Here is a 12,870-nt window from a genome sequence, read left to right as displayed (position 1 = left end):
ATATATTGCAATTAGGTATTTGTGGATTTTAGTATTACATGCCATTTAAATTTTCTTCACATTTTATAATTTTTCTTAGTGAATATGAATTATTTTTATAGTTATAAAAATTCACTTTGTTGTTTCAAAGACAAAATGAAGTTGCAAATATGTTTGCTGAGGTCCTCTTTCAAAGGAAATGATTCTTTGATGCAAGAATTTGGATGGGGCTGCTAAACACCGGGAAAGAACATTTTATTGATGGACAAGGAAAAATGTCATCCCACAATTTGTCCTCTGGTGTTCTGGCATTTCTCAGTCCTGCCATGAAGACAGTGTTTAAAGAAAGTTATCATGATAGTTCATTCTTGGGTATTCACATAAATCACACTGTTTTATTTTTCTCTTCCTTGAGGGCTTTCTTTTTTCTTTTCTGTAATATTACAGGACTGAAGTCACTAACGGCTCAAATGATCAATACATGCAGGAAGGCTGGGAACTAGTTCCAGGAAGCAGTTTGTCTTAATTTATCCAGATAACCAAAGCTAATTCATGTAAGTTGGGGAGATCATAATCTCTATACATAGCTATCCAGGGATTCCATGGTGGCTCAGAGGATAAAGCATCTGCCTGCAATGCAGGAGACCCAGGTTCGATCCCTGGGTTGGGAAGATCCCAGGGAGAAGGAAATGGCAACCCACTCCAGTATTCTTGCCTGGAGAATCCCATGGACAGAGGAGCCTGGCGGACTACAGTCCACAGGATCGCAAAGAGTCGGACACGACTGAGTGACTTCGCATTCTTTTCTTATTGAACAGAAACTAATTCTTTGTCTTCCCAAGCTAACTAAAACGTGTGTGGGTGTAGATGTGTGCTGGGTATAAAGCCTCATCCTCTGTGAAGTTGATGGGAGGAGACAGGAGGAGGAGGGCTTTTCTCTTGAATCCCTCCCTCTTGTGGGGCATCCCACAGCACAGCACGCATGGAGGTCAGACCCACCAGTCTCTCATTTGCTGATTGGAAACTCTTGGTATAATGCCACATGCTCTCAGAGCTGAAACATTCTTATGAATTCAGTTTCAAATTTACTTTCCATTTTCTGCCAGGTACTTTCACAGACATCTGAGATTCCTAAACTGAGAATTATTGTTAGGCCACCTAAGTCAGGAGACCCTTGAAACCTCAGGATCTCTAGAAAGATCTTCACGTTTACACCTTGACTTCACATAAGTTCTTGGAACAGTGTTTAAGGATGTAGGTTCATTCATCTGGGGTTAGTCATTAGGACTGCGTTAGCACCTGGAAGTAGAGGTACATTTATTTTATTTTTTATTTATTTTATTTTATTTTCTTGTGGTATAAACTTTTTTAATTTTTATTTTATTTTTAAACTTTACAATATTAATTGGTTCTGCCATATATCGAAATGAATCCGCCACAGGCATACACGTGTTCCCCAATCTGAACTCTCCTCCCTCCTCCCTCCCCATACCATCCCTCTGGGTCGTCCCAGTGCACCAGCCCCAAGCATCCAGCATCGCGCATAGAACCTGGACTGGCGACTCGTTTCATATATGGTATTATACATATTTCAATGCCATTCTCCCAAATCATCCCACCCTCTCCCTCTCCCACAGAGTCCAAAAGACTGTTCTATACATCAGTGTCTCTTTTGCTGTCTCGTATACAGGGTTATTGTTACCATCTTTCTAAATTCCATATATATGCGTTAGTATACTGTATTGGTGTTTTTCTTTCTGGCTTACTTCACTCTGTATAATAGGCTCCAGTTTCATCCACCTCATTAGAACTGATTCAAATGTATTCTTTTTAATGGCTGAGTAATACTCCATTGTGTATATGTACCACAGCTTTCTTATCCATTCATCTGCTAATGGACATCTAGGTTGCTTCCGTGTCCTAGCTATTATAAACAGTGCTGCGATGAACATTGGGGTACACGTGTCTCTTTCCCTTCTGGTTTCCTCAGTGTGTATGCCCAGCAGTGGGATTGCTGGATCATAAGGCAGTTCTATTTCCAGTTTTTAAGGAATCTCCACACTGTTCTCCATAGTGGCTGTACTAGTTTGCATTCCCACCAACAGTGCAAGAGGGTTCCCTTTTCTCCACACCCTCTCCAGCATTTATTATTTGTAGACTTTTGGATCTCAGCCATTCTGACTGGTGTGAAATGGTACCTCATAGTGGTTTTGATTTGCATTTCTCTGATAATGAGTGATGTTGAGCATCTTTTCATGTGTTTGTTAGCCATCTGTATGTCTTCTTGGAGAAATGTCTATTTAGTTCTTTGGCCCATTTTTTGATTGGGTCATTTATTTTTCTGGGATTGAGCTGTAGGAGTTGCTTGTATATTTTTGAGATTAGTTGTTTGTCAGTTGCTTCATTTGCTATTATTTTCTCCCATTCTGAAGGCTGTCTTTTCACCTTACTTATAGTTTCCTTTGTTGTGCAGAAGCTTTTAATTTTAATTAGGTCCCATTTGTTTATGTTTGCTTTTATTTCCAATATTCTGGGAGGTGGGTCATAGAGGATCCAGCTGTGATGTATGTCGGAGAGTGTTTTGCCTATGTTCTCCTCTAGGAGTTTTATAGTTTCTGGTCTTACGTTGAGATCTTTAATCCATTTTGAGTTTATTTTTGTGTATGGTGTTAGAAAGTGTTCTAGTTTCATTCTTTTACAAGTGGTTGACCAGTTTTCCCAGCACCACTTGTTAAACAATATTGTATTGGTTTTGCCATATATCAACATGAATCTGCCACAATTTAAAAGGTTCATTTTTGTTTCTTTTGTTTGTTTGTTTCTGTACTGGAATTAAGTCATTAGTTTAATCTTAACAAAGAACCCTTTGCCAAGAGGGTCAGGAATTGTACAATAAACCTTTTGGCAGGGGTGTCAGGAATTAGTTGCCATTGTACAGAGAGTGAAGTGTATCCCCTCCAGCCTACATCCTCACAGAATATGGCTTGAAAACAAGGAAAATCTCTTGTACTTAGAAATGATATTTTTTCTGAATAAAAAGGACTATGGTTTGAAGCTAGTGTTTCTTCCACCATTTCATTTTGTTGTTTTTTTTTTATCTTTTTAAAAATTTTTAATTGGAGGATAATTGCTTTACAATGTTGTGTTGGTTTCTGCAATACAATACAACAGCATGAATCAACCATAAGCATACATATACCCCCTCCTTCTTGTACGTCTCCTCCATTCCTCCCCCACTTCACCCCACCCCTCTAGGTTGTCACAGAGCACTAGGCTGAGCTCCGTGTGTTATACAACAGTTTCCACTACCTTTCTATTTCACATATGTTAATGTATGTGTTTCAATGCTACTCTCTCAATTTGTGCCACCCTCTCCTTCTTCTGTTGTATCCACAAATCTGTTCTCTACATGTATCCCTTTTTCATTCTTTTATATGCAAGTTTTTCTATAGGAAAAAAAAAAAGCAGTTGCTGAAAAATTCCATCTTGGAATTAGTAAAACAATAATGTTTTGGGTTTCATTATGGCCCATGGTTATCTAAAATAGTCTGAACTCTGCCTATGTGACATTTCCACATGAGTGTTTAACAAGCACTTCAAACTCAACATGCTCAAAATAGAACTCCTGGTCAGCCCACAGGTCACCTCCTCTGCAAGCTTTCTCTCTCTCAGAAAATGGATCTCCCATCTACCTGGTTGTTTAAGCAAATGTTAGAAGATTTGTTCTAGCTATCTCTGTCTCTACAGCCAACCTTTCATCAATTTCTGTTGATATTACTTCCAAAATGTTACCCTAAATTACTGACTTCTCCCCATCACTATTGTTACCACTCTGGCCAGTCGTCAGCCTCTCTTCTCTGGATCATTGTACTGGTCTTCTAACTCATCTCCTTACTCATTTATGCTCTGTTTTCTACCAAGAAGCAAGAACTATTAAAAAATAATTTCCCTATTTTAAGTTATTGACTGGCTTTCCATAGCTACTAGAATAAAATCTTTTTGCCCACTGCCTTGGTGCACAAAGCCCTCTGGACCCAGCCCCCACTACTTCTCTGACAGCAGCTCCTATCGCTTTCCCCCATCACAGTTCTCTGGTCTCCCTGACTTTCTGTTCTTTGAGTAAGACAATCAATCCATCAACCTGTGACCTTCTCCCTACCAGGAATGGGCTTTTCTCATCTTCCCATGGCCAGCTCCTTCTAATACTCAGAAGAAACTCTTCTGATAAATCCCTCATAGAGACATTCCCTGAACACCTGGTGATACGCACACCACCAGCCCCCCAAAACTAGACACCATTTATCACATCACCTCCTTTTATCCTACTTAAATGACCTGGGTAGCTGTCACCAGCCCCTGTGGCAAAGAACAAATAGAACTATGAGAGCAAGATCAGCAAGATCTTCACCTGTTCTTTCACCATTGCGTTTCCAAGACCGCAGAGGAGATGCCCGGTAGTGAGATGGCACAAGCAACTATTTTTCATATGCTGTGTAATAGCACCTTGGGAATCAATAGGCTGTTTCTATCTGTTCTCATTTTACAGCCAACTGGACTTTATGAGTATAAGCTCATTGGTACCCTGAGAGCCCCACCAGATATACTTGCAGATATCTGTATGGATTTGGGCTGTATAAGACGGCGGGTCCCACAAGTGACGGGTGAGTGACATGTATTCCTTAAAAAAAATCAGTTAGGAGGTAGAATCTATTGCTATTTTCTCTAACCAGCAGAAATCAATAGGTTTACTTTCTATTATACTATGTTTCATTTTAAATTTTGGCTTAAATATCTGAGGTGCTGTGCTGAAATATGCCTTCAATATTTCTAGGACTTCCTTTTTATACTTTAATAGATTCACTCTCCTGTTTGCTCCTGTTTGAACTTACTACAAGTTTGTTGTCATCACACACACACACACACACACACACACACACACATATACACCTGGAAGAGCATGGAAAACTTCTTGGAGGAAGTGGTGTCTGAGCTTTGTTTGACAAATTGAACCAAAGTTTTAAGAATATATATACATGGTGAGGTGAAAAGTGAAGGGTGAGTGGGTTAAGGACATTTGGCCCAGGGAACAGTATGAGTAAAATGAGGAGGGCATGAAACAACATGAATTTTTTTTTTTTTTAATCTGTGAGCAGTTAGGTGCTTTTGGATTGTTGGGGTAGCAGAATCTGGAATTAGCCTGGGAGGAGAGTCCAGGGACCCAAGGGCCTAGGCTGGTCACCTGGCTACACTTCTTAGATTTTTCCCAGAAATGATGGAGAATTATGAGTGGCATTAGATAGGGGATCTTTCTGGCACTTAGAGTGGGGAGTGATCTCTGCTGTCCCAGGCACAATGGACCAGATACAGCTAGCCCAGGGGCCAGAAACCCTGACAGGCACTTGCTGTGGTTAGGAATCTTGGTTGCAAGGAAGAAAAGCTAACAAATTGCAGTGTAATGAAAGGAAAAAATGTTTATTGGTTCATGACATTGAAAATCCATAGTTGTCTGGCTTCCAGGATAGCTGCACATAATAGTTCATTTCTCCAGCTGGACTCTGCCTTCTTCTCTATTGACCACATTCTCAGGCAGATTCTGTGTCATGCAGAGAGGCCACCAGAAGAGGCAGGCTTCAGTTCAGTTGCTCAGTCATGTCTGACTCTTTGCGACCCCATGAATTGCAGCATGCCAGGCCTCCCTGTCCATCACCAACTCCCAGAGTTCACTCAGACTCATGTCCATTGAGTCAGTGATGCCATCCAGCCATCTCATCCTCTGTCATCCCCTTCTCCTCCTGTCCCCAGTCCCTCTCAGCATCAGCGTCTTTTCCAATGAGTCAACTCTTCACATGAGGTGGCCAAAGTACTGCAGTTTCAGCTTTAGCATCATTCCTTCCAAAGAAATCCCAGGGCTGATCTCCTTCAGAATGGACTGGTTACATTCTAACCAAGTACACAACCCCAGAGGAACAGGAACTTTTCTACTGATGGCATCCAGAGTCTCAGGATTGGCTTTTATCACCTCAGCCTGGATAATATATTATTTCCTTTGGCATGTTTGTCATGGTTTAGGGCCACATTCTGTTTTCAAATACCCTTACTTTATGGGATATGGTGGTGCCGTATATTCGAGGGAGAAGCCAGATGTTCTCTGGCCATCTCCCTGCCAGTTGTGATTCAGTCATGTGCTGTAGCCATTTACAAAGCCTCTGATGTGTGGTACTTGCTATCAACAGTCCACACTATGGAGTATGGTCCAGAAGCTGCAGTAGTTTGACTTTTCTGGAATCATCCTGAGGTTCTGAACCTAACTCTGGTCCTCCCAGATCTTCTGTAAGCTACCTGAGAACCTTTACAAAGCGACTTTTGAGCCTAAACTTGGGAGAGTGGAAAGCCAGGATTCTGTCCACATATGCCTTCCCTGAACTAATCACTGTGACCATGTTCTGCTCATTTTCCCAGCCCTGAAATTAACACTGATTCAGTCTGGGGATACCAGACTACCTGACCTGCCTCTTGAGAAATCTGTATACAAGTCAGGAAGCAACAGTTAGAACTGGACATGGAACAACAGACTGGTTCCAAATAGGAAAAGGAGTATGTCAAGGCTGTATATTGTTATCCTGCTTATTTAACTTATATGCAGAGTGCATCATGAGTAATGCTGGGCTGGATGAAGCACAAGCTGGAATCAAGATTGCCAGGAGAAATATCAATAATCTCAGATATGCAGATGACAACACCCTTATGGCAGAAAGTGAAGAACTAAAGACCCTCTTGATGAAAGTGAAAGAGGAGAATGAAAAACTTGGCTTAAAGCTCAACATTCAGAAAACAAAGATCATGGCATCTGGTCCCATCACTTCATGGGAAATAGATGGGGAAACAGTGAAAACAGTGTCAGACTTTATTTTGGGGGGCTCCAAAATCACTGCAGATGGTGATTGCAGCCATGAAATTAAAGACACTGGCTCCTTTAAAGGAAAGTTATGACCAATCTAGACATTATATTAAAAAGCAGAGACATCATGTTGCCAACAAAAGTCTGCATAGTCAAAAGCTATGATTTTTCCAGTGGTCATGTACGGATGTGAGAGTTGGACTATAAAGAAAGCTGAGCGCCAAAGAATTGATGCTTTTGAACTGTGGTGTTGGAGAAGACTCTTGAGAGTCCCTTGGACTGCAAGGAGATCCAACCAGTCTATCTTAAAGGAGATCAGTCCTGGGTGTTCCTTGGAAGGACTGATGCTGAAGCTGAAACTCAAATACTTTGGCCACCTGATGCAAAGAGCTGACTCATTTGAAAAGATCCTGATGCTGGGAAAGATTGAAGGTGGGAGGAGAAGGGGATGACAGAGGATGAGATGATTGGATGGCATCACCAACTCAATGGACATGAGTTTGAGTAAATCCCGGGAGTTGATGATGGACAGGGAGGCCTGGCGTGCTGCAGTCCATAGGATCTCAGAGTCAGACACGACTGAGTGACTGAACTGAACTGAACAGTCCTGCTTAAACCACATAGTGGGAGAAGGAGGTAAACGGTGATGCCCTGAAGGAGAATGAGATTCTGGTGCAAGAAGAGGAAAATCATAGCAGAGCAGGCAAAAGCAGCAGATGTCTACTTATTCCCTTCCTTTCAAGGTCATCTTCAACCTCTTGTAGTAATGGACTGATAAATTCTTTACTCCATGGTCTGCTTCTAATAGGTTTTCTTTCTTTCAAAAGATGAATTAAATAACACATTTCTGTGCTGTCAGCACCTTCTTTAGGGATTCTCTTGGTTCCTTCAGAAGCTTAGGCTTGGCTCCTCTTCTAAATGGTTAGTTAGAAGCTTTGCACACAGCTTGAGGGCAGAGGCTGAGCACTTCATAGCATTGCTTTGCTCTCTCTCTCCAAGAGCCAATGCTATTTGCACACAGTAGCATGGTGGGTATTAAGGAGATTTGATCCCTGTAACTATAATGTAAAGCAACACGGGAGAGAGGCAAGCATCTTACAGTTAACATAGTTAAGCCACTTTCTAGCTTTTTCAGAAGGACACTAACCTCTCTTGAAACTTCATTTCTAAGCTGGATTGCTCAGTTCCAGGACACCTGTAATATGTCACAAAATTTAAGATGAGGAGAAAGGTCACAACAGAAAATTATTGGCACTGTAGTGTCATCTGATGATTACCAAGATTTTAGAACTTGAAAATTTATTTTTGGATGCCTAATTTTGTTTCACTGCATTCTGTCTTAGAATGTTGTTTGTGGTATACAATGAACAAGTTTTGTTGGGTTCTTTTATTTTTACTGTGTTTTTATATCTACCAGACACTGTCCCTGGACAACAAGATTTCAGTGGTTCTAAATACCTGACTTTCTCTAAAATTCAATGCCTCGTGAGTTAGTGGTTTATCACCCTACAAGGTTGTCATATCAAAGCTTCTTGTTAATTGAAGCCAAAGGGACTTCCAGATGCAATCACGTCTTTTGTGTTTATTTTTTTTGTTTGTTTGTTTTGCTTTGTCTAATAGAAGCCTATGAAACAGAATGCAATGGAGAAACAGTGACCTACATGAAAATGGAGTTCCCTTTTTTATTCTCCAGCAGAGATGTATCCTTTTTGAATGCATACTATTATTCAGCTTTCTAAGTGTCTTTGCTCTTCATGGCCATGACTCAATGGCGGTATATCCAGAAGGTGTGAACAACATTGTCTTTGACTCTTGCATAAGCATCTGCTAAAGCTATTGCTTCTTGTGTAGCTTTCAGAGATCTCAGTGTGATTTCTGGGTCTGATGACATGGAGCATCTATAATTGTGGGAAGGCAGCTCATACTTTTCCGAGATTTTTCCTAGAAAATCCTTGTACCACAGATTTGGGGGCGTGAAAACAACTTTTCCTTCAGAGTATTCAATACACTCCCTCAGTCTGTAGAGGAGGAAGCTGGGCCCCAGAGAGTTAAGGTGACCGAGGCGCACAGTCAGGCAGTGAGCAGCCAACTGGGGGATGGAACTCGAGCACCACGTTTCCAGCTCTCTCCACCGCCCCTCCTCCCCCAGCATTGGCTCTGGACCCTGTGTGTGTGTGTTTCCTGTTCAGTTTCTTAAATTGGATGTAATAGTGCCTTAGACATGGTGGCTGGTCTGTGAATCTTTATTGAGATGAAATGATTATATTACTCTTGGTGAACCAGAACCAGTGAGGACATTTGCCTACTACTATTTGGATATCCACATATCTTCCTGTGATTACCAGGTGTAAGTAACCTTGCCTGACCATCCTCTGTGCCCAGAGGTCAATGATGAGGCTTAAGGGGAGGACAGAGAGCAATGACCCCATTGTTTCCTACGTGAGATTCTGCTCCAGTCTTTCTCCAATGCCCCCACCAAGCCTGTCTACAGGCAGTGTTCCTCTCTTTTCTTGCACAGTGAAGCTGAATCTCAGAAGAATTAAGTTACCCAGGATCACAACTGATAAATGATCAATCCTCTGAGATATCATTGCTTTATTGGAGAAAGGAGGAGTGGGTTCCCCTCATAATTAGAGCAGCAAGGAATCATTACAGGTAGGTAATGCATGCTCTTGAGCTTCCCGGGTGGCTCAGTGGTGAAGAATCTGCCTGCCAGTACAAGATATGCAGGAGAGCTATGGGTTTGAGCCCTGGGTCAGGAAGATTCCCTGGAGCAGGACATGGCACCCCACTCCAGTATTCTTGCCTGGGAAATCCTATGGACAGAAGAACCTGTCAGGCTACAGTCCATGGGGTCACAAAGAGTCAGACACCACTGGGAACTGAGTACGTACACCATGCCTGCTATGCAAAGAGAACACCACGTGGGAGGTGACAGGGCTCTGCAGGGAAGTTAGGCAGACCAAGCAGGCAGTGAACTGGCAGATTAAGGGAGCAAACACCAAGTGGAGGCAACAAAACAATTGCCTTTTGCTTCTGACTTGTGGGCTTTCCTTTCATCCATCTGAGAGGTTTGACTCTGGCCTTGCCTTGACTGGCAGTGTAGTGCGTCTATGTGAAGCAGCGGCGAGAACTGGACTTCAGAGGGCAGAAGATTCAGGTGGTCCTGGCCAAGGGCACCTCGCTGCCACAGTTTCCAAAGAGGTCAGGCTTCGTCCGAGTGAGCCAGTGCCAGGTGAAGCTAGCCGTGGAGAGCGCTGGCAGTAACCAGAGCAAAGGTAAAATGAAGGCAGCTGTTGGTGTGCTGGTGTGCCCTGTGAAGGCTGCGTTGATGTGAGGCTCAGAAAATGCAGGATGCATTTCCCCTGAGGTCAGAGATCTGGGCATGGCTTCAAAGGAAACAGAGGAGACTCAATTCACCCCTGAAGTTTGGCTACAATGCAAGGTGGATGTTTAAATCTGATCAATCTATTTTTTACTTACTCTTGCATTGTCCAAACGAAATCAGAACATCGAAGTGAACCAAAAGGTTTAGGAATTCACTTCAGGCTGCTCTTGTTCTGCACATTCTGGCTGGAGGTGAGCAGGAAGGCTAGTGGGACCATCTCCGAGGAGGTACCTCTCACTCAGCAAAAGCTAAGCGACTCAGGACCCGTCTGCCTTGAGGTCCATACTCAGGAAAGAATCTGGGAGGGGTTTATGTGGCCACCTGCTGGACTGGAATGGGTGTGGCCTGGAGACTGCAGGGAAATCTGAACATTGTTCTGGTGTGTGTTAGATCTGCCGCCTTGGATGCATCACCCCACTCTTCTAAGTCTCAGTTTTATCACTTATAAACTGGAGTTTAATTTTATCAACTTTTATAATTCAGATAATTGAGAGAAATAACCAAGTGAGATATATATTCAAATATCTAGCACTTATGCTATGCTATGCAATGCTATGTTAAGTCACTTCAGTCATGTCCAACTCAATGGACTGTAGCTCCCCAGGCTCCTCTGTCCATGGGAATTCTCCAGGCAAGAATACTGGAGTGGATTGCCATGCCCTCCCCATCTAGCACTTGCCATGGGTTTAAGAAATAGCAGCAGAATGTGCCTTGACTGTTTGCCAAAGTGTGTATATAAGTGTCCCGTAAAGGAGATGGGAGAGTCCACTTGAATTGTGTGTTACCTCCCTCCTTAATTTTTGGCCTGAATGTAAACCTGGATGTTTGCTGCTGTGTTTTTCCTCCTTTTGAGTTGTCCTTTCTTTCCCTCTCTAGTATTTATTTATTGCTTCATAAACCCTGGTGGCCGGATTCCATCCTGGCTCATCAACAAGGTTGCCAAGGTGAGACCCCCAGAGGCAGGGGGGAAGCGTGCTTGACAAATGTTGACTTACCCTGTGGGGCTGTTAGACTGAAGAGATGTGCAATTTCAGGCCTCATGATGCTCTTTTACGAAGCAGCATGGTTGACTGACTCTGATTAGGACTGGGGTTGCCAACACCCAAGACTGAGGTAGGGGAAAAGACCAAAATCTTCACCCAGAATATCAGCTCCCCACTACTTTCCCACCAAGATCCCGCCAGCATCACTATCTGGAACATTTGGACAATAACCTGGTCCTTGTAGGAACAAGGGTGCCTGTGGACCCTGTATCTGCTTATGGAGGAGTTAGGCCAACATGGCTTGGGAGACAATGAGATATGCTCAAGCCTGGGGAAGCCTCCAGTTTCATTTTTGTGTTTTCTTTCTATAAGGAAAAGGGACTTCAGTGGTATGCAGATCACTCCTGGAGACCATTCAGTCTGCTTTGTGAGGTCCTACTTACGGGCTGGTGGGCTCACCAATTCACAGGGAGAGTAAGAAAGTACACAAACTTGAGTAAAACACATCATACTTTGAATTCTGGTCCCTACTTCCGACTGTGTAATCTAAGGAAGCTATCAGTTTCTCCCCTCCAAAAAAAAAAAAAACACGGGGATGGATATTTCCACAATGTAGAGAAGGAGTAACCAAAACAACATTTGGGGAAAGTCTGGGCAATGTTCAACACTAAATAAGGGATGACATATCCTGCCTCTTGCTCCCAATTCTTACCAATTTCTAATTTTGTAAAGCAAGTCCTTTCTTTCATCTTTTTGGAAGAATCACACAGCCCAGCCCCGTCCCATCTCCTGAGTTTTCTTTTTCTTTTCAAAAATAGTGTCTTAGAATTGTCTTAGCTTTCTACTAGCAAAAGCTAAAATATGCAAGGTCTGAAAACTGTGGCCCCTACCTTACCTGTGCCCTGAGTCTTACCTTTTTCATCATCAGTGCCAACATTCTGTTGAAATCTTATCAGGAGCCCTATTGTCATATTTATTATTCCCCAAGGCATCTTCCTTCACCTTTGCCACATCCTGAGAATCAAGAGTAGTTGCTGTGAGGACAGAGTAATGACAATCTCCTTTTCTTTGCAGAATGCAATTCCTGGCTTCCTGGCTGACCTGGAGGATGCCTGCCTGAGGTACCAGAGAACCTAAGAGAGATTTGGGAGTTTTTTATTCATGAATGATGTCCCTGGAAGTGCCCCAACTACTGCTGCCCAGCATGTCTGTCATTTTTCCATCTCAGAAGCCTGCACACACTCCAGCACCTTGTGCCCAAGGGTGCCAGCCTGATGCCTGGCTTCCTTTCCCATTCTCCCCACTCTGGGACACACTGCCTTGTTTCACTGTAGAATGTGGGTCAGATTCGGAAAACCCTTGATTGTTTACTTTTTTAAAAGGGAATCCTCATGAGGGAATCCAGTCATTCCATTGTTGCATTCTAGGGGGATGGTTGGTGGAGTGGTAACACTGCCTAAGAGTGACTGACCCGAGCAAGTTGTTTCCTTCCTACGTGTGAGCTTTTGCAACACAAGAGCAGAGTTGACTTGCAGTACAGAAAGAATGGAAGACTCATGTCCATTTCCCTTTTGCTTTGCTGACTTGATTTGCCTGATTTGAAATGATAATCTAAGCCTCTC

General features: G+C 42.8%; 1 protein-coding gene across 1 annotated transcript in view; it reads left to right on the top strand.

Moving 5' to 3' along the window:
* The window catches only part of LOC147352763 (phosphatidylcholine transfer protein-like), a 44,748-nt gene extending 32,143 nt beyond the window's left edge, over window positions 1–12,605 (top strand). Inside the window, exons 2-6 of the mRNA XM_086355674.1 lie at window positions 4,526–4,640; window positions 8,498–8,577; window positions 9,984–10,155; window positions 11,142–11,209; window positions 12,323–12,605. Coding sequence (XP_086211800.1) covers window positions 4,526–4,640; window positions 8,498–8,577; window positions 9,984–10,155; window positions 11,142–11,209; window positions 12,323–12,385 — 498 coding nt within the window. The 3' untranslated portion in view covers window positions 12,386–12,605. The remainder of the gene's footprint in view (window positions 1–4,525; window positions 4,641–8,497; window positions 8,578–9,983; window positions 10,156–11,141; window positions 11,210–12,322) is intronic.
* Window positions 12,606–12,870: the final 265 nt, after the last annotated feature.

The sequence above is a fragment of the Bos grunniens genome, chromosome 19 (genome assembly GCF_055505025.1).
Source record: "Bos grunniens cultivar Pamir isolate PY7600 chromosome 19, Bosgru_T2T1.0, whole genome shotgun sequence".
NCBI lineage: Eukaryota > Metazoa > Chordata > Mammalia > Artiodactyla > Bovidae > Bos > Bos grunniens.
Note: the sequence above shows the minus strand (reverse complement) of the source record. Positions and strands in the feature narration are given on the sequence as shown.